At 43.5% G+C, this 21,359-nt stretch overlaps 3 protein-coding genes across 3 annotated transcripts in view; 1 reads left to right on the top strand and 2 right to left on the bottom strand.

The window, feature by feature from the left end:
- Window positions 1-4,706, bottom strand: part of pygb (phosphorylase, glycogen; brain) — a 36,543-nt gene extending 31,837 nt beyond the window's left edge. The window contains exon 1 of the mRNA XM_064932253.1: window positions 4,334-4,706. Coding sequence (XP_064788325.1) covers window positions 4,334-4,576 — 243 coding nt within the window. The 5' untranslated portion in view covers window positions 4,577-4,706. The remainder of the gene's footprint in view (window positions 1-4,333) is intronic.
- Window positions 4,707-8,160: 3,454 nt separating this feature from the next.
- LOC135509998 (barrier-to-autointegration factor-like) lies at window positions 8,161-8,740 on the top strand. The gene is made up of 2 exons (XM_064930809.1): window positions 8,161-8,286; window positions 8,583-8,740. Exons 1-2 carry the CDS (start codon window positions 8,161-8,163, stop codon window positions 8,727-8,729), a joined length of 273 nt encoding a protein of 90 aa, XP_064786881.1. The 3' UTR covers window positions 8,730-8,740.
- A 456-nt stretch (window positions 8,741-9,196) lies between these two features.
- Window positions 9,197-21,271, bottom strand: LOC135510114 (ectonucleoside triphosphate diphosphohydrolase 6-like). The gene is made up of 11 exons (XM_064930898.1): window positions 21,265-21,271; window positions 20,816-20,851; window positions 19,771-19,859; window positions 19,104-19,183; window positions 14,471-14,535; window positions 13,746-13,847; window positions 10,939-10,943; window positions 9,814-9,952; window positions 9,640-9,696; window positions 9,384-9,496; window positions 9,197-9,280 (listed from the first exon to the last, which is right to left on the bottom strand). Exons 1-11 carry the CDS (start codon window positions 21,269-21,271, stop codon window positions 9,197-9,199), a joined length of 777 nt encoding a protein of 258 aa, XP_064786970.1.
- Window positions 21,272-21,359: the final 88 nt, after the last annotated feature.

The raw sequence follows: 21,359 nt of genomic DNA, 5'->3' as shown, positions 1-21,359 counted from the left end.
AACTTCTGTGGCGGGCCGGGCGCAGTGCGCGCTAACCAAGGTTGCCAGGTGTTTCCTCTGACACATTGGTGCAGCTGGCTTCCGGGTTGGATGGCGCTGTGTTAAGAAGTAGTGTGGCTTGGTTGGGTTGTGTTTTATTTTATTTTTTTATTTTTTTATTTCACCTTTATTTAACCAGGTAGGCTAGTTGAGAACAAGTTCTCATTTGCAACTGCGACCTGGCCAAGATAAAGCATAGCAGTGTGGACAGACAACACAGAGTTACACATGGAGTAAACAATAAACAAGTCAATAACACAGTAGAAAAAAAGGGGAGTCTATATACATTGTGTGCAAAAGGCATGAGGAGGTAGGCGAATAATTACAATTTTGCAGATTAACACTGGAGTGATAAATGATCAGATGGTCATGTACAGGTAGAGATATTGGTGTGCAAAAGAGCAGAAAAGTAAATAAATAAAAACAGTATGGGGATGAGGTAGGTGAAAATGGGTGGGCTATTTACCAATAGACTATGTACAGCTGCAGCGATCGGTTAGCTGCTCAGATAGCAGATGTTTGAAGTTGGTGAGGGAGATAAAAGTCTCCAACTTCAGGGATTTTTGCAATTCGTTCCAGTCACAGGCAGCAGAGTACTGGAACGAAAGGCGGCCAAATGAGGTGTTGGCTTTAGGGATGATCAGTGAGATACACCTGCTGGAGCACGTGCTACGGATGGGTGTTGCCATCGTGACCAGTGAACTGAGATAAGGCGGACCTTTACCTAGCATGGACTTGTAGATGACCTGGAGCCAGTGGGTCTGGCGACGAATATGTAGCGAGGGCCAGCCGACTAGAGCATACAAGTCGCAGTGGTGGGTGGTATTAGGTGCTTTAGTGACAAAACGGATGGCACTGTGGTAAACTGCATCCAGTTTGCTGAGAAGAGTGTTGGAAGCAATTTTGTAGATGACATCGCCGAAGTCGAGGATCGGTAGGATAGTCAGTTTTACTAGGGTAAGTTTGGCGGCATGAGTGAAGGAGGCTTTGTTGCGGAATAGAAAGCCGACTCTTGATTTGATTTTCGATTGGAGATGTTTGATATGAGTCTGGAAGGAGAGTTTACAGTCTAGCCAGACACCTAGGTACTTATAGATGTCCACATATTCAAGGTCGGAACCATCCAGGGTGGTGATACTCGTCAGGCATGCGGGTGCAGGCAGCGATTGGTTGAAAAGCATGCATTTGTTTTTACTAGCGTTTATGAGCAGTTGGAGGCCACGGAAGGAGTGTTGTATGGCATTGAAGCTCGTTTGGAGGTTAGATAGCACAGTGTCCAAGGACGGGCCGGAAGTACATAGAATGGTGTCGTCTGCGTAGAGGTGGATCAGGGAATCGCCCGCAGCAAGAGCAACATCATTGATATATACAGAGAAAAGAGTCGGCCCGAGAATTGAACCCTGTGGCACCCCCATAGAGACTACCAGAGGACCGGACAGCATGCCCTCCGATTTGACACACTGAACTCTGTCTGCAAAGTAATTGGTGAACCAGGCAAGGCAGTCATCCGAAAAACCGAGGCTACTGAGTCTGCCGATAAGAATATGGTGATTGACAGAGTTGAAAGCCTTGGCAAGGTCGATGAAGACGGCTGCACAGTACTGTATTTTATCGATGGCGGTTATGATATCGTTTAGTACCGAGTGTGGCTGAGGTGCACCCGTGACCGGCTCGGAAACCAGATTGCACAGCAGAGAAGGTACGGTGGGATTCGAGATGGTCAGTGACCTGTTTGTTGACTTGGCTTTCGAAGACCTTAGATAGGCAGGGCAGGATGGATATAGGTCTGTAACAGTTTGGGTCCAGGGTGTCTCCCCCTTTGAAGAGGGGGATGACTGCGGCAGCTTTCCAATCCTTGGGGATCTCAGACGATATGAAAGAGAGGTTGAACAGGCTGGTAATAGGGGTTGTGACAATGGCGGCGGATAGTTTCAGAAATAGAGGGTCCAGATTGTCAAGCCCAGCTGATATGTAAGGGTCCAGGTTTTGCAGCTCTTTCAGAACATCTGCTATCTGGATTTGGGTAAAGGATAACCTGGAGGGGCTTGGGCGAGGAGCTGCGGGGGGGGGTGGAGCTGTTGGCCAAGGTTGGAGTAGCCAGGCGGAAGGCATGGCCAGCCGTTGAGAAATGCTTGTTGAAGTTTTCGATAATCATGGATTTAATCGGTGGTGACCGTGTTACCTAGCCTCAGTGCAGTGGGCAGCTGAGAGGAGGTGCTCTTGTTCTCCATGGACTTCACAGTGTCCCAGAACTTGTTGGAGTTGGAGCTACAGGATGCAAACTTCTGCCTGAAGAAGCTGGCCTTAGCTTTCCTGACTGACTGCGAGTATTGGTTCCTGACTTCCCTGAACAGTTGCATATCGCGGGGACTATTCGATGCTATTGCAGTCCGCCACAGGATGTTTTTGTGCTGGTCGAGGGCAGTCAGGTCTGGAGTGAACCAAGGGCTGTATCTGTTCGTAGTTCTGCATTTTTTGAACGGAGCATGCTTATCTAAAATGGTGAGGAAGTTACTTTTAAAGAATGACCAGGCATCCTTAACTGACGGGATGAGATCAATGTCCTTCCAGGATACCCGGGCCAGGTCAATTAGAAAGGCCTGCTCACAGAAGTGTTTTAGGGAGCGTTTGACAGTAATGAGGGGTGGTCGTTTGACTGCGGCTCCGTAGCGGATACGGGCAATGAGGCAGTGATCGCTGAGATCCTGGTTGAAGACGGCGGAGGTGTATTTGGAGGGCCAGTTGGTCAGGATGATGTCTATGAGGGTGCCCTTGTTTACAGAGTTAGGGTTGTACCTGGTGGGTTCCTTGATGATTTGTGTGAGATTGAGGGCATCTAGCTTAGATTGTAGGACTGCCGGGGTGTTAAGCATATCCCAGTTTAGGTCACCTAACAGAACAAACTCTGAAGCTAGATGGGGGGCGATCAATTCACAAATGGTGTCCAGGGCATAGCTGGGAGCTGAGGGGGGTCGGTAGCAGGCGACAACAGTGAGAGACTTATTTCTGGAGAGAGTAATTTTCAAAATTAGTAGTTCAAACTGTTTGGGTATGGACCTGGAAAGTATGACATTACTTTGCAGGCTAACTCCTCCCCCTTTGGCAGTTCTATCTTGACGGAAGATGTTATAGTTGGGTATGGAAATCTGAGTTTTTGGTGGCCTTCCTGAGCCCGGACTCAGACACGGCAAGGACATCAGGGTTAGCAGAGTGTGCTAAAGCAGTGAGTAAAACAAACTTAGGGAGGAGGCTTCTGATGTTGACATGCATGAAACCAAGGCTTTTTCGATCACAGAAGTCAACAAATGAGGGTGTCTGGGGACATGCAGGACCTGGGTTTACCTCCACATCACCCGCGGAACAGAGAAGGAGTAGTATGAGGGTGCGACTAAAGGCTATCAAAACTGGTCGCCTAGAGCATTAGGGACAGAGAATAAGAGGAGCAGGTTTCTGGGCATGGTAGAATATATTCAGGGCATAATGCGCAGACGTGTATCGGAGGACGCATGACTTTCAACCTTCGTCTCTCCAGAGCCCGTACGGGAGTTGTAGCGATGAGACAAGATAGTAGCTTCTACCACGAAATTGGGGAGAAAAAGGGGTAAAAATTCACACACACACACACACACAAAAAAAAGACAGATTGCAAAAACAATCTGTGCGAGTTTGAATGGACAACTTGAGCATTTTAGTAAACTTTCAACTACTTACTACCTTTTAGAGCTACTTTGCAACTGTTAGTTAAAAAAAATTCAAACCCCCCTAACCCCTCACCCCTTTAGCTAACCCAACTCCTAAACTGAACCCTTAGCCTAGCTAGCTAGCCAGCTAACTAACGTTAGCCACCATGCTAGAATTCATAACATTCTATATTTTCCAAATTCGTAACATATCATATATACGAAATGGGAGATGGACATTCACAAATTAATACATACAATATGAAGAGTAACGTACACTAAATGAAGTGTCTCGGATTTACGTACAGAATATTATGAAATGCTCTGAGACCAGGTTGCAGCCACCACTAGGAAGCTGATACAATTTTGAACAAAATAATGATTTTTCATACAGTCTATGGAAACAACTCATTGCAGTAAATTGGGTATCCTCTTCTACACATACAGGCCATCTGTGAATAATCAAATATAAACGTGCATGAAGAGCAGACCAATAATACAAATAACCACTGATTTCAAAATGCAACTGGACACATTCCATGTGCATCAAAGTAACAAGGAAACCGAATCCCATACACTTCCTGTATACTTTCGGGAGATGTTTTCGCGTTTACCTTTGGATCTTTTTCATAATAATATTGCTGAGTGCGGATCCATCTCCCAACGAGGTGGTCCCTGACTGTGTGAGCCAGGGCGAAGTAGTAATCCCGAGGGGTGGCTACATTGCGATCTTTGACAAGAGTGAAGTGAAGATGCCTGTTGAAACTTTTCTTGATTTCTACGACATCGCCCAACCCTGCAATGCCACGCACGCTGATCTGTTTTCTCTTTTCATGATCACTCAGTGGGCTGCTCATAGCTTCAGATAAACTCTACCCGAATTTGTGCAAGGTTTGAATTGATTAGAAGTTGAGTTGAGAAGATCCGCGCCTGATAGCCCTTGGTGGCAGACAGTTGGTTCCCAGAAGAAAAAAAACTTCCTCGAAACACACCCCTTAATTCTATCAGTTTGGATTGATGGGAGGGGAGTGTGTTCGCACTTGTCTCTTATTGGTCAATCTGTGCGAAAAAGAAAACGTCTTGACGTCAGATCTAGAGCAAGCGTCGCGTCGATGTCGACGTCGTAATGTTCTGTAATAGTATAGTCACAGAAAGAAGTGGGAATTATAAATAATGTTTGGTATAATCTAGCTACTTGCACTTGTTATGATTGTTATTTTATATCTCAATGGTTATGCTACTGATTTATGGTATGTCGGGGCCATTTAGCTATAAGATCGGGACTGATGGCCTGTTTCCGTTTCGTTGTGGCTAGATCGTCTTACAGCGCCATCTAGTGATAGTGTCGGGGACAACAGTTGTTGACGACGAGCATTGTAGATAAACCTAACCACAGTGTGTCTTTGGCCTAAACATTTTCCAATAGTCAACGCGTCCATGCGGGTAGTTGAAGCTAAGCGCTTCCCAAAAGGAAATTCAAATATATTGCCGAAATTATATAGCCTAATTAGCCTTCTCCTGTCTATACAGAAATACGTTGACTAATTCAAATAGGCTAGCCTACTAAAGCATGATTTGGCTAGAGGATCTTTAACCTCTTTAAAAAATACAATGTGGATTGTTTTAAATTGCATTACCTACAGTTGGAAAGAAACGCAGCGCTCACTGCAAATACCAAATAGATGATTGTTGACTTGCGACTGTCAGTGAAATGTAGTGTATTGCTGTAAAGAGAAGGCAATGAAACGACTGTAATCTCTCTTTTAGTTGCAAAAAAAATGCAGCTTCATTGTGAGAACAACAGTATAGCATATTGGCATCAGCAGGGGGGGCATAGGCATCCCCGGCAAGCGCACTGTGCATAGCCAATTCAATCATTATCAAAGTTGTGCCTCTCCTTCTCATAGACCTATAGATAATGTCGTTTTTATTGATATGTTTGTCAGTGTCCGCAGAGTAGTCTACCCTGAATATGTTTAATTAAACAATATTCTGTTAATGTCTCCAGTCATATAAAGTGTAGTAGAATTGCCTGAAATGCGTTTATAAAAGACACAATGTTTACCATACAAAGAAGAAACGTAGCTTGTATAGCCTATAGCCTAGGCTCATTCTACGCTACACGCCAGGGTTCTCTAACTGGTGGCTGCGTGCCGAATTTGACTCGCTGGTGATTTTATTTAGCACCCCAAGTTTTCTGAGCAAAAAAAATATATATAATATTTTAATTAACTCAGCAAGAAAAGAAAATTCCCTTTTTCAGGACCCTGTCTTTCAAAGATAATTCGTAAAAATCCTAACAACTTCACAGATCTTAATCGTAAAGGGTTTAAACACTGATTGCCTGTATCTAGCATATCTAGGGTGTAAATCAGTACTTCAACAGTTGCAAACGAGAGTTTCTATTGGACAAATTCAGGTATTTTATCCCCGTTACGTTTTCTTCCGTTTCAGAAATGCTTTTCAACAGAATCGGCAGAATGAATACACCCTGATCACACAAACATAGTTCACTTTCATAGCAGCCACGTTGTATTAATTCTAGCCTCTATGCACTCTCCTCCTCTTTTCCCTTCGCCTGTGGACTTCAATGAACAACACATCAGCTGTATGTGACCAGGCAAAAAAAAACTTTCCAAGCCAATCCATGTCATAACCGCTACACACAGCCTACATCGTTGTCCCCATATTAGCTAACATAACATCTTAATCAACATAGCTAATAGAGCAAATTCGTTAGTAAACCCGCTACAGTCATGCAGTAACCTTACAGCTTATAGTCAGTGAGCAGTTAGACCGATGGGACCCGGTGGCAATAAATTAATAAAACCAAAAGCTTTGACTTGGAAGAGTTCCAGTGTTGTGTTGGATAGTTGTAGCCAGCTAGCTAACATAGCATCCCTCTGTTTGAGCCAGGTGTTTGAGTAGCTAATCTAGCCAGCCTCATTTGCTAGCTAAGTAAGTGAAACTGAAAGTGAACAAAATTACATCCTTCTCACTTCTCCTTCATTGTTGAAGAAATTAATTTGTTAAACTGTCTTTCTCCCTCTTTGAGTCACCACATTTTATGCAGAACTAACTATCTGTAGCATATGCTTTCAGTACCAGATTCTGATCCTTTGATTTGGTGGACAACATGTCAGTTCATGCTGCAAGAGGTCTGATAGGTTGGAGGACGTCCTCCGGAAGTTGTCATAATTGCTGTGTAAGTCTATGGAATGGGGTGAGAACCAAGAGCCTCCTAGGTTTTGTATTGAAGTCAATGTACTGGCATGAGGAAAAAGGAAGATAGCTGTCCTCCGGCTACACCATGGTGCTACCCTACAGAGTGCTGTTGAGGCTACTGTAGACCTTCATTGCAAAACACTATGTTTTAATCAATTAGTTTGTGACATGAATATATTTAGTATAGTTTAATCTAAAAAGAATAACTTTTTCAATGTTTTCCTTTAAAAAAATATGAAATTCACTGAGGATGTTCCTCCCCTTCCTCCTCTGAGGAGCCTCCACTGATAAATATATATATTTAATCTATATATGTTTTAAATGTTTTATTGTTGGACATAAAATACTGTAAAATCTGTTCCAAAGTATTCCCACGCATAATAGAGATATACAGTATGTGATCGTATACAAATGTAAGCATGTAAAACATTCTGTTTTAGTCCGTTTGGGTTTTTTTGCTGTCAATTTGCAGTTGACAAATATTTGTAATTATGTTCAGGCCTCCTGACAATCCGCTCAAGTAAAAATCTGTGCTCGGCTGAATCTACTTGATGATCCCTGCTATATGCACTCAGCCATGCATTGAACGGTCTGTTTGCGAACAGTGATCGAGTTATATTATAGCCTAAATTTTGACTATCCAATCTACTCATCACATTATGAATATAATGGTTTCTTACATAAGTCTGCAAATGTGATGATGCATGGAATGCTTTATTATAAAGGTGAATGTTTATGGTCAAAACAAGATTCCGCAAACTTGAAATTTATGCGCCGTCTATGCCATTTCCTAACATTAACCTCATTATCCTTCCCTGCTACGTTATTTCACCTAACCCGCTGTTAGTTATCCTAACCTGCTATATAAACAGACCATCAATCCCCACCTACCATGAGTAGCCTATCGTCAGTCTCATTTAATTATCTACAGGTGTTTTAGTGCGTACATTCGCGCACTTTTATAGCACGTGATCCGTCAAATCATAAACGCACGGTAACAATTAGTGAAGGCCAGTGTGTCCAGTGTTTCGGGTAAGGACGTGAAATACAATAGTGTAAGTTATTTCAACATATGTCTCTTGAAATATTAACTGGAAGCTGTAGGTACCTTATGGCTCACCGACACGCCTAGAGCGAATGTTATTAGAGTGAGTTAGCACAGACAGCATAGTTGTTTGACTACTAGACCATCATTGCGCAGCTGTCTCTTGCAGAAATGTCGACCACTTCTCAGAAGCACAGGGACTTCGTTGCAGAACCCATGGGCGATAAACCGGTGACTGCACTGTCGGGAATTGGCGAGGTCTTGGGAAAAAAACTGGAGGAGCAAGGTTTTGACAGAGTAAAGTCGTTCGTTTTTTACAGCGCTTCACATGCTATGCATTCTAGACTAGATTTTTTTTTTTAATTACCTCTTAGAATGTTAACGTTAGGTCAAGTATTGTGGAGCTCCTGCACCTTAAGTTGTCAAGGCGTTGGCTTCGTGGCAAATGGCGACTGGTAAATGGTCCCCAGGACAAGGCTTGTTTTGATGATTTTCCCACCATGGACAGTAGCACCACAGTACTGACCTGCACTTAAGGGCAGGCCCACTGCAACAAAATAATATGTAGGATAACCGCTGCATCTCCTTCTTAGGCCTTTGTGGTTCTGGGTCAGTACCTGCTGCTGCGGAAGGATGGGGAGCTGTTCACTGAGTGGCTGAAAGACACCAGCGGAGCCAACACCAGGAACGCTACATCCTGCTCCCAGTGCCTGAGAGAGTGGTGTGATGCATTCCTATGAGTCCCTAATGTAACATTTTAAAGATTAGAACATTCATCTGTTTATAGTGGAAATGTCAGTGGCTTGGTTTGTCTGAGCAGAATAATTTAATAAAGATGTGGAATCTAAATTTTCTTTTATTCAAAATACATATGCCTTCATTAACCCTGTTGATTCTGAATTGTACACAGAAAATGACATTTTAGCACAATGTTATATTCAAATACCAAATATTTAACTGGTCATGCTCTTTTAAACTACAGCAGTAGCATGTGCTTTATTACACAAACAACATTCATTAAGCATAAACAAACCACGCCTGCAAAAATAAAGTCAAACATCCAAAGGCAACTGGTAAAATAAACTAAAATTCGGGAAACTTTGTACTTTTTCTCTGTGCAATCACTTTGGGAAAACAGGCCTGAGTACTTTGCAGCACAGAAACACTGGCATATCATTGCAGCAACAAGTGAGGTGAAACTGGCAGCTCACTGACTGTGGAGGGACTCTATGTAGTAGAAAGTAGCCCCCAGAGCCCAACTAGTCTCCACTTCATCAATCTTCCTCGCCAGCTGAAAGCACACAATCACTTCCTTGACCATCAGCTGCAGACCCATGGAAATGTATTGATTTCGATTGAATGATAAATGCCATTTCTTTGCATTTGGTTCTCACCTTAAATACTTTTTCTTTGGGAAAACCAAGCTCTTGCAGCATCCGAGAGATGTAGGTTAGATCCAGACAAAGGAAAGTATTCTCTCTGGGAATAACTGTCATTCCGTTGCACACTGGGAGAAAATGGTGATTTCTTGCAAGTATTCACTAAATTCCAATAATTAAAGCGTTGATTAAAAGGGATAAGTCAAGTTCATAGTTCAGTAGCAGCGAACCACATACAGTACACAACTGCAGCATGAGGGCGCTGTCTTACCACTTTTAGCAGCATCCATGTAATCGGTGACTTTTATAGTCCCTCCTGTTTTCTCATCTGAGTGAAAGGGGAGATTAGAATAGAACATTAAATTACTATATGAAGATATCATTAAACAAAGCAGCATATTCTTTTAAACCAACTGAAGTGGCAAAAGGTCGGTAAGGTTCCTACCAATAGCGCCCAGATCCACAGCTCTGCCATAGTAGTATGAAAAGGCATAGAATTCAATATCTTTGGCGTCCTCTGCCTTCTTCACCTTCTGAAACAGCAACTTCTCCACTTTCCTAAGGCAGGACTCAAATGGGCTCTCCTGAAACAGAAACAAAACTTAATACACAAACAAATGGTCAGGTTAGGCATTGTCTATAGAAGGCAATGAATTGTTTATTAAAAGGTACAACATGCAGAAATCGATCCACCGTTTCCTGTTTGCTAAAATTCTAATAGTTCGCCTAATTTCAGTTAGTGACAAAACAAGCAATTGTGTAGAGGATAGAAAGTCATTGTACCACCTAAACCGCTGTGAAATATATTTTCAATATTAACCAAAAGCATAGTATTTTCAGCTGGTGTACGAAACTAAAAGTCCAAATCAAATCATATTGTATTAATCACATGCGGCAAATACAACAGGTGTAGACCTTACAGTGAAATGCTTACTTAAAACCCCCTAACCAACATTGCAAATTCAAAAAAAAATACGGATGAGAATAAGAGATATACGTAACAAGTAATTAAAGAGCAGCAGTAAAATAACAACAGTGAGACTATTTGTATTTTTTATTTTACCTTTATTTAACTAGGCAAGTCAGTTAAGAAAAAAATTATTATTTTCAATGACGGCCTAGGAACAGTTGGTTAACTGCGTTGTTCGGGGGCAGAACAGATTTTGACCTTGTCAGCTCGGGATTTGATCTTGCAACCTTTTGGTTACTAGTACAACGCTCTAACCACTAGTCTACCCGCCAATATACAGGGGGTACCGATACAGTCAATGTGCGGGGGCACCGGTTAGTTGAGGTAGTATGTACATGTAGGTAGAGTAATTAAAGTGACTATGCATAGATGACAACAGAGTGTAGCAGTGGTGTAAAGAGGGGGAGAGGGGCAATGCAAATAGTCTGGGTAGCCATTTGACTAGATGTTCAGGAGTCTTATGGCTTGTGGATAGAAGCTGTTTAGAATCCTCTTGGACCTAGACTTGGCTCTCCAGTACCGCTTGCCGTGCGGTAGCAGAGAGAACAGTCTATGACTAGGGGAGCTGGAGTCGTTGACAATTTAGGGCCTTCCTCTGACACCGCCTGGTATAGAGGTCCTGGATGGCAGGAAGCTTGGCTCTGGTAATGTACTTGGCCATTTGCACTACCCTCTGTAGTGCCTTGCGGTCAGAGGCCGAGCAGTGATGCAACCTGTCAGGATGCTCTCGATGGTGCAGCTGTAGAACATTTGGAGGATCTGAGGACCCATGCCAAATATTTTCAGTCTCCTGAGGGGGAAAAGGTTTTGTCATGCCTACTTCACGACTGTCTTGGTGTGCTTGGATCGTGTTAATTTATTGGTGATGTGGACACCAAGGAACTTGAAGCTCTCAACCTGCTCCACTGCAGCCCCGTCGATGAGAATGAGGGCGTTCTTGGTCCTCTTTTTCCTGTAGTCCACAATCATCTCCTTTGTCTTGATAACATTGAGGGAGAGGTTGTTGTCCTGGCACCACACGGCCAGGTCTCTGACCTCCTCCTTATAGGCTGTATCATCGTTGATCAGCCCTACCACTGTCATGTCATCTGCAAATTGAATGATGGTGTTGGAGTCATGCCGTGCAGTCATGGCCGTGCAGTCATGAGTGAACAGGGAGGACAGGAGGGGACTGAGCACGCACCTCTGAGGGGCCCCTGTGTTGAGGATCAGCGTGGTGGATGTGTTGTTACCTACCCTTACCACCTGGGGGCGACCGGTCAGGATGTCCAGGATCCAGTTGCAGAAGGAGGTGTTTAGTCCCAGGGTCCTTACCTTATTGATGAGCTTTGAGGGCACTATGGTGTTGAACGTGGAGTGCAATAAAGATTGCATCATCTGTGGATCTGTTGGGTCGGTATGCAAATTGGAGTGGGTCTAGGATTTCTGGGATGATGGTGTTGATGTGAGCCATGACCAGCCTTTCAAAGCACTTTATGGTTACAGACGTGAGTGCTACGGGTCGGTAGTCATTTAGGCAGGTTACCTTAGTATTCTTGGGCACAGGCACTATGGTGGTCTGCTTAAAACATGTTGGTATTACAGACTCGGACAGAGAGAGGTTGAAAATGTCAGTGAAGACACTTGCCAGTTGATAATCCGTCTGGCCCTGCGACCTTGTGAATGTCGACCTGTTTAAAGGTCTTGCTCACGTCGGCTGCAGGAGAGCATGATCACACAGTCTTCCAGAACAGCTGGTGCTCTCATGCATGTTTCAGTGTTATTTGTCTCGAAGCGAGCATAGAAGAGGTTTAGCTCGTCTAGTAGGCTCGTGTCACTGGGCAGCTCTCGGCTGCGCTTCCCTTGTAGTCTGTAATGGTTTGCAAGCCCTGTCACATCCGACGAGCGTCAGAGCCGGTATAGTACGATTCGATCTTAGTCCTGTATTGACGCATTGCCTGTTTGATGGTTCGTCGGAGAGCATAACAGGATTTCTTATAAGCTCCCGGGTTAGAGTCCCGCTTCGTGAAAGCGGCAGCTCTAGCCTTTAGCTCAGTGTGGATGCTCCCTGTAATCCATGGCTTCTGGTTGGGATATGTACGTATGGTCACTATGGGGACGACGTCATCTATGCACTTATTGATGAAGCCAAAGACTGAAGTTGTGTACTCCTCAATGCCATCGGAGGAATCCCGGAGCATATTCCAGTCCTGTAGCTTAGAATCTGCTTCATCTGACCACTTTTTTATTGATCTAGTCACTGATGCTTCCTGCTTTAATTTTTGCTTGTAAGCAGGAATCAGGAGGATAGAATTATGGTTAGATTTGCCAAATGGAGGGCAAGGGAGAGCTTTGTATGCATCTCTATGTGTGGAGTATAGGTGGTCCAGAGTTCTTTTTCCTCTGGTTGCACATTTAACATGCTGATAGACATTTGGTCAAACGGATTTAAGTTTCCCTGCATTAAAGTCCCCGGATACTAGGAGCGCCGCCTCTAGGTGAGCGTTTTTTTGTTTGCTTTTGGCGGAATACAGCTCATTCAATGCTGTCTTAGTGCCAGCCTCTGATTGTGGTGGTATGTAAAGAGCTATGAAGAATACAGATGAAAACTCTCTCGGTAGGTAGTGTGGTCTACAGCTTATCATGAGATACTCTACCTCAGGCAAGCAATAGCTCGAGACTTCCTTAGATATCATGCACCGGCTGTTATTTACAAAAATACATAGCCTGCCGCCCCTTGTCTTACCAGACGCCGCTGTTCTATCCTGCTGGTACATCGTATAACCAGCCAGCTGTTACAGTTTTTAGTGTCGCGTTGGTAGTTAAATCTTCCGCGTAACTCGTTGATTTTATTCTCCAAGGATTGCATGTTTGCTAGCAGAATGGAGGGAAGTGGGGGTTTATTCGATCGCCTACGAATTCCCGCCCTTCGGCCCCTCTTTCTCCGCCTCCTCTTCATGCAGATCATGGGGATTGGGGCCTGTTCCCGAGGAAGCAGTATATCCTTTGCGTCGGGCTCGTCAGTGTCGTGAAAGGATAAAAATAATTCTGCTAGTCCGTGGGGAGTAATCGCAGTCCTGATGTCTAAAAGTTATTTTCAGTCATCAGACGGTAGCAGCAACATTATGTACAAAATAAGTAAACAAATAAGTTACAAACAACGCAAATAAATTAATAAAAAACAAATCAGCAGGGGGCACTTAAAACCTCTGCCTTCTCCGGCGCCATCTTAAAAGACGCAAAAACAAAACTTAAGAATGGGAATCATAGAAATATCGCACATAGAACAGATCTACCACTTCTTAGAGTTGCTTTCAATGAGAATGACGGATCTATGTCTCACATTTCTATGTGAATTTGACAATTGGTATTTAGCATTAGTAATATTATTGTTAAGTTAGTTATTAATCTATTTTTACTGTACCTGCTTTCTTGTCCCTTCACAGTATACAGAACTTCTGTATGTTCCCATTGGCCAGAGTAGTCTGGGGCCAAGCAGGGACTTACTAGCTCGGTGCTGCTGCCCTCTACTGTTTAAAATAGAACAGAGAACGCACTGAGAATTATTTGGACCTGACCAACAAACTGTAGATCATGTTTTGGTACACATGTAGGATATATCTCAATATAGATATATGGAAGCTATGGCTGGAGAAGGCTACATCTTTTTTAAGAGCTCTTATAAAAAAATAAACAATGAACTAATGTGGTGTTGCCGTTTGGCCAACAATTTCCAATATAAGTCAAATGCTGTAAGGGGACACAGCATCTGAAATTGCTGTGCTCCAACATAGGTTTTATGGCTATTGGCCATTGGCCAACATCTGTTGGCACACTAAAAAGCAACCCTATAACCAAAAAAAGCATTGAGGGAACATTGAGAATAAATAGATTATACAACAAACAAATGAATCAACAAAGAAATCTGATTAAAATTCAAATGTCTAAAATGCAAATCCCCATGGAGAACTACATCCGGGGCATTCGACTGATGGCAGTTCTTAAAGCCAGGCATCAACTAAATCACAGCAACAGCTGGCATGCAAGGAATTAATCTTGGTCCATGTTATTAAAAGATTAGATAATGGCTTATTTATCGGGACGGGGAGGGTCTTTAAAGGCAACGATGAAAGCAAATTGAAAAACCACATACAAGGCTGTCCCTCGATTCCTTCCAAGACAGCTAGTCTTGCCGACATCAAGCCTAGACCAAGGTAGCTGTGCAAGACAGAAAGCAGAATCAGTGTGTGAGACACATAAATAAGATTGAGAGAGGTGTGTGTCAGAGTTTGTATAGTCATAGTTTGAACAATGATTGTGCACTGTGCAACATGCAACCAAACTTAGCAGGGTCATACACACTAACCTGAGGACAGAAAGAATACTACCGTTTCTATGCACCTCTCTGAACAACATCGCCGAAGGTTGATTTTCAGGAAAGCCAAATACTAAACAATATGTGGTTCGTTGCTCCAGAGCCTTTCCGTTCACCTTCCCACTCCTGGGCCAGACTACACTCAATCATATGACCCACTGAAGAGATGAGTCTTCAGTAAAGAGACTTAAAGGTTGAGACCGAGTTTGCGTCTCTGACATGGGTAGGCAGACCGTTCCATAAAAATGGAGCTCTATAGGAGAAAGCCCTGCCTCCAGCTGTTTGCTTATAAATTCTAGGGACAATTAGGAGGCCTGCGTCTTGTGACCGTAGCGTACGTGTAGGTATGTACGGCAGGACCAAATCAAAGAGATAGGTAGGAGCAAGCCCATGTAATGCTTTGTAGGTTAGCAGTAAAACCTTGAAATCAGCCCTTGCTTTTACAGGAAGCCAGTGTAGGGAGGCTAGCACTGGAGTAATATGAACAAATGTTTTGGTTTTTGGTTCTACTTGTATGCTTGTATGCTCAGTCAGATTATATGCAATGCAGGACACGCTAGATAATATCTAGTAATATCGTCAACCATGTGTAGTTAACTAGGGATTATGATTGATTGTTTTTTTATAAGATAAGTTTAATGCTAGCTAGCAACTTACCTTGGCTTACTGCATTCGCGTAACAGACAGTCTCCTTGTGGAGTGCAACGAGAGAGAGGCAGGTCGTTATTGCGTTGGACGAGTTAACTGTAAGGTCGCAAGATTGGAGCTGACAAGGTGAAAATCTGTTGTTCTGCACCTGAACGAGGCAGTTAACCCACCGTTCCTAGGCCGTCATTGAAAAGAAGAATGTGTTCTTAACTGACTTGCTGAGTTAAATTAAATCGGTCGACCTCCAATATATACACTGCTCAAAAAAATAAAGGGAACACTTAAGCAACACAATGTAACTCCAAGTCAATCACACTTCTGTGAAATCAAACTGTCCACTTAGGAAGCAACACTTATTGACAATAAATGTCACATGCTGTTGTGCAAATGGAATAGAAAACAGGTGGAAATTATAGGCAATTAGCAAGACACCCCCAAAGAAGGAGTGGTTCTGCAGGTGGTGACAACAGACCACTTCTCAGTTCCTATGCTACCTGGCTGATGTTTTGGTCACTTTTGAATGCTGGCGGTGCTTTCACTCTAGAGGTAGCATGAGACGGAGTCTACATCCCACACAAGTGGTGCAGCTCATCCAGGATGGAACATCAATGCGAGCTGTGGCAAGAAGGTTTGCTGTGTCTGTCAGCGTAGTGTCCAGAGCATGGAGGCGCTACCAGGAGACAGGCCAGTATATCAGGAGACGTGGAGGAGGCCGTAGGTGGGCAACAACCCAGCAGCAGGACCGCTACCTCCGCCTTTGTGCAAGGAGGAGCACTGCCAGAGCCTTGCAAAATGACCTCCAGCAGGCCACAAATGTGCATGTGTCTGCTCAAATGGTCAGAAACAGACTCCATAAGGGTGGTATGAGGGCCCGACGTCCACAGGTGGGTATTTGTGCTTACAGACCAACACCATGCAGGATGTTTGGCATTTTCCAGAGAACACCAAGATTGGCAAATTCGCCACTGGCGCCCTGTGTGCTCTTCACAGATGAAAGCAGGTTAACACTGAGCACGTGACAGAGTCTGGAGACGCCGTGGAGAACGTTCTGCTGCCTGCAACATCCTCCAGCATGACCGGTTTGGCGGTGGGTCAGTCATGGTGTGGGGTGGCATTTCTTTGGGGGGGGGCCGCACAGCCCTCCATGTGCTCGCCAAGGTAGCCTGACTGCAATTAGGTACCGAGATGAGATCCTCAGACCCCTTGTGAGACCATATGCTGGTGCGGTTGACCTGGGTTCCTCCAAATGCAAGACAATGCTAGACCTCATGTGGCTGGAGTGTGTCAGCAGTTCCTGCAAGAGGAAGTGTGTATACACTGCTCAAAAAAATAAAGGGAACACTAAAATAACACATCCTAGATCTGAATGAATGAAATATTCTTATTAAATACTTTTTTCTTTACATAGTTGAATGTGCTGACAACAGAATCACACAAAAATTATCAATGGAAATCACATTTATCAACCCATGGAGGTCTGGATTTGGAGTCACACTCAAAATTAAAGTGGAAAACCACACTACAGGCTGATCCAAATTTGATGTAATGTCCTTAAAACAAGTCAAAATGAGGCTCAGTAGTGTGTGTGGCCTCCATGTGCCTGTATGACCTCCCTACAACACTTGGGCATGCTCCTGGTGAGGTGGTTGATGGTCTCCTGAGGGATCTCCTCCCAGACCTGGACTAAAGCATCCGCCAACTCCTGGACAGTCTGTGGTGCAACGTGGCGTTGGTGGATGGAGCGAGACATGATGTCCCAGATGTGCTCAATTGGATTCAGGTCTGGGGAACGGGCGGGCCAGTCCATAGCATCAATGCCTTCCTCTTGCAGGAACTGCTGACACACTCCAGCCACATGAGGTCTAGCATTGTCTGGGAAGACTGAATCTGCAATAGGTAAGCAGCTTGGTTTGAAGAAATCAACTGTGGGTGCAATTATTAGGAAATGGAAGACATACAAGACCACTGATAATCTCCCTCGATCTGGGGCTCCACGCAAGATCTCACCCCGTGGGGTCAAAATGATCACAAGAACAGTGAGCAAAAATCCCAGAACCACACGGGGGGACCTAGTGAATGACCTGCAGAGAGCTGGGACCAAAGTAACAAAGCCTACCATCAGCAAGGGCATTGAAGGTGAAACGTGGCTGGGTCTTTCAGCATGACAATGATCCCAAACACACCGCCCGGGCAACGAAGTGGAAACTTCGTAAGAAGCATTTCAAGGTCCTGGAGTAGCCTAGCCAGTCTCCAGATCTCAACCCCATAGAAACTCTTTGGAGGGAGTTGAAAGTCCGTGTTGCCCAGCAACAGCCCCAAAACATCACTGCTCTAGAGGAGATCTGCATGGAGGAATGGGCCAAAATACCAGCAACAGCGTGTGAAAACCTTGTGAAGACTTACAGAAAACGTTTGACCTCTGTCATTGCCATCAAAGGGTATATAGTATTGAGATAAACTTTTGTTATTGACCAAATACTTATTTTCCACCATAATTTGCAAATAAATAAATTAAAAATAATACAATGAGATTTTCTGGATTTTTTTCTCTCATTTTGTCTGTCATAGTTGAAGTGTACCTATGATGAAAATTACAGGCCTCATCTTTTTAAGTGGGAGAACTTGCACAGTAGGTGGCTGACTAAATACTTTTTTGCCCGACTATGTATGTATGTATGTATGCATGTATGTATGTATGTATGTATGTATGTATGTATGTATGTATGTATGTATGTATATATATATATACACACATACACACACACACACACACACACACACACACCAAAAAAAACGTATTATTTTCTTAATCTTTTATTTTAATTGTATTTATTATTTTTTTATTTATTATATATTTTAACTTTTTTTTCTTCTTTTTTTTTAAAGCCTGTCAAAACTGTGAATGTGGAATGTGTTTTGTTGGTTGATTGAAAAATAAGAAAACTTAATAAAACTTTAAATTGAAAAAAAGACCAAATCCATATTATGGCAAGAACAGCTCAAATAAGCAAAGAAGGTCAGTCAATATGGAACATTTCAAGAACTTTTAAAGTTTCTTCAAGTGCAGTGATGAAGCTATGATGAAACTGGCTCTCATGAGGACCGCCACATGAAAGGAAGACCCAGACTTACCTCTACTGCAGAGGATAAGTTCATTAGAGTTACCAGCCTCAGAAACTGCAGGCCAAATAAATACTTCAGAGTTCAAGTACCAGACACGGTTCAGAGGAGACTGTGTAAATCAGGCCTTTGTGGTCAAATTGCTGCAAAGAAACCACTAATTTAGGCTATTTTAAGAAAGGTTTGAATCCTAAGCAACCTGTCTACACATTGTTTGAAGTACAATAGATCATCATAGCTACTGTAGTAGATCAAAGCTGTGTGCTGGAAAACCTTGGTAGAGCATGGGTGAAGTAGGAATTGTGGTGCCCATGTGAATTTCCTTTATTTTTCAGCTTCAGACCAATGCCTACTTCTCACTTAAAACATGTTATTTATTTTTTTAAACAGCAATAAGTTCCCCCCCAATTAAATCATGTTAGAGGACAAAATAGACCAGTTTGTTGTGACATGGTAGTGACCAGTTTGCATTTGGATGCACCACACTGCAGGTTTGACAAAGACGGAATCCACTGGGCACAGACGTCAATTCAACGTCTATTCCACATTGGTTCAACGTAATATCATGACCAGCGTGTACCCAGTGGGAAGAGGGCTTCCCAAAGAGCACAACCATCGGTCTAAACACCGTGCATGGTAGTACCTGTGTGAGTAGAGTGTGTGGGTGCTGTTGAACATCTGAAATGATGTCATGTAATCGATGGGTGAGGCCCGGATGGTCTTCTGGAGAGAAAAAATGATGCAAAACATAAATGATCATTGTGTGGCTGTATACATTTGAAAGCAAAACATTATTTCTAGATGTAAACGTCAGAATCAAACATGTTTTCTTATATTAACCTTGGCAATTCCTGGTTGACCAGCTAGCTTATACAACATATCACACTGTGCTGTTAGACATCAAAACCGACAAAAAGGATCTACTCAATAAGGAGAAAAAAACTGCCGCAATCTGCAAACCAATTTCATCCCTAAAGCGTGAATGGCTTGCCGGGAGAGTTTAAACTCTTTGAAAAGCAGTGTAATGACATGGTAAATTGGTCCTCAATCCCTCGTGTACAAGACCTGACCTAGTTAAGGAACAAGAAACCCCCCTCCCCTCCCATCCAACCTAATGCCCAACGTTTATTTACCAGCCCTTTAGGATTAGTGGGGCATTTGCAGATTAAGCCCTAAAATGAGAGACCATCCTGGTAGTTTGTGTTGCTTTAGAGAAGAGATCTGGCTTCATTGTGTATGTGTGTGAAAGAGAGAGAGAGACCGACTGTGGGCATGAGCGTCCGCTATCAAACAGAGATGCCTTATTGTACCTCATCCTGAGGGGAGAAGGTGATCTGAGTGGACCCCCCTCCCAAATCCAGCATCTCCACAGTGGGTGTGTCAGAGCCGTGGAGACCCTCTGCAGAGAGAGCAAGAGAGGGGTTGGGGTGGGGGGGCAGTACCAGTTTGGTCACCAAAGAGGAACTGGGGATGCAGCGCTAGGCTAATCCAATAACAGGTAATCAAAATGTCTTGTCCAGAATATTAATCTATATTGCTGGTGTTCTGTTTATGTACCAGAATTAAGCCTGTTCTGAACATTGCGTTTGGGGCCAGGGCCCCGGAGGGTAAGGGTGGTAGGGTCAGTACAGGATGCCTTTAGTTCAATCCGTCACGCCAAGTAAACACTGACCCCGCCACACCTTACCACGCCATAACTCACCACGCCACACCTTAGTGACTCAGATATTGACCATATTTGGGTAGAGATGGTCACGTCTCCAATGGAATTAATTTTCTCTTACATATAGTACTCCTAATCTTGGATCTTAATCTATATCGATCCTTACCAATGCTACTTATGACAGTAGTAACTGACAGTAATCAAAGTTTGAAACTAGCTCACCTATGAGGAAGTTTTTATTTTTTAAATTTTACCCCTTTTTCTCCCCAATTTCGTGGTATCCAATTGTTGTAGTAGCTACTATCTTGTCTCATCGGTACAACTCCCGTACGGGTTCGTAAGAGACGAAGGTTGAAAGACATGCGTCCTCCGATACCCAACCAGCCGCACTGCTTCTTCTGCAAACCAATTCTTAACACAGCGCACATCCAACCCGGAAGCCAGCCGCACCAATGTGCCGCAGGAAACACCGTGTACCTGGCAACCTTGGTTAGCGTGCACTGCGCCCGTCCCGCCACAGGAGTATCTGGTGCGCGATGAGACAAATGAGACAAGGACATCCCTACCGACCAAGCCCTCCCTAACCCGGACGACGCTAGGCCAATTGTGGGCACGAACCCAGAGTCTCTGATGGCACAGCTGGCGCTGCAGTACAGCGCCCTTAACCACTGTGCCACCCGGGAGGCCCTCACCTATGAGGAAGTTGACTGTGATCCAAGCGGAGATCCCTTTGAGGAGAAAATGAGATGGTGATTTACCTCATCCCCCTTAAATCAATCCTTCATAATACATGTATAACATGTATACATAGTTTGTATTGAAATCATTTAAACACGTATTAAAGTTGATCATGGAACAGTGCTCAAGGTTAACTATTTAGGTCAAAAGAGATCACACTGTTTGATGCCATAATATATGTACTCTACCGGTCAAAAGTTTTAGAACACCTACACATTCAAGGGTTTTTCTTTATTTTTACTATTTTCTACATTGTAGAATAATAGTGAAGAAATCAAAACTATGAAATAACACATATGGAATCATGTAGTAACCAAAACAGTGTTAAACCAATCAAAATAGGTTTTAGATTTGAGATCCTTCAAATAGCCACCTTTTGCCTTGATGACAGTTTTGCACACACTTGGCATTCTCTCAACCAGCTTCATGAGGTAGTCACCTGGAATGCATTTCAATTAACAGGTGTGCCTTGTGAATTTGTGGAATTTATTTCCTTCT

This window comes from Oncorhynchus masou, chromosome 23 (genome assembly GCF_036934945.1).
Source record: "Oncorhynchus masou masou isolate Uvic2021 chromosome 23, UVic_Omas_1.1, whole genome shotgun sequence".
NCBI lineage: Eukaryota > Metazoa > Chordata > Actinopteri > Salmoniformes > Salmonidae > Oncorhynchus > Oncorhynchus masou.
This window is presented reverse-complemented; position numbering and strand designations above follow the sequence as displayed.

Excerpts from the sequence above, each read along its gene's own strand:
- LOC135509998 (XM_064930809.1), top strand. The coding sequence starts at position 8,161 with ATGTCGACCACTTCTCAGAAGCACAGGGACTTCGTTGCAGAACCCATG. Across the intron at positions 8,287-8,582 it reads AGGAGCAAGGTTTTGACAGA|GCCTTTGTGGTTCTGGGTCA; the intron begins GTAAAGTCGTTC and ends TCTCCTTCTTAG.
- LOC135510114 (XM_064930898.1), bottom strand. Across the intron at positions 19,184-19,770 it reads CCTTCTCCCCTCAGGATGAG|AAGACCATCCGGGCCTCACC; the intron begins GTACAATAAGGC and ends TTTTCTCTCCAG. Across the intron at positions 9,697-9,813 it reads TGTGGATCTGGGCGCTATTG|ATGAGAAAACAGGAGGGACT; the intron begins GTAGGAACCTTA and ends CCTTTCACTCAG.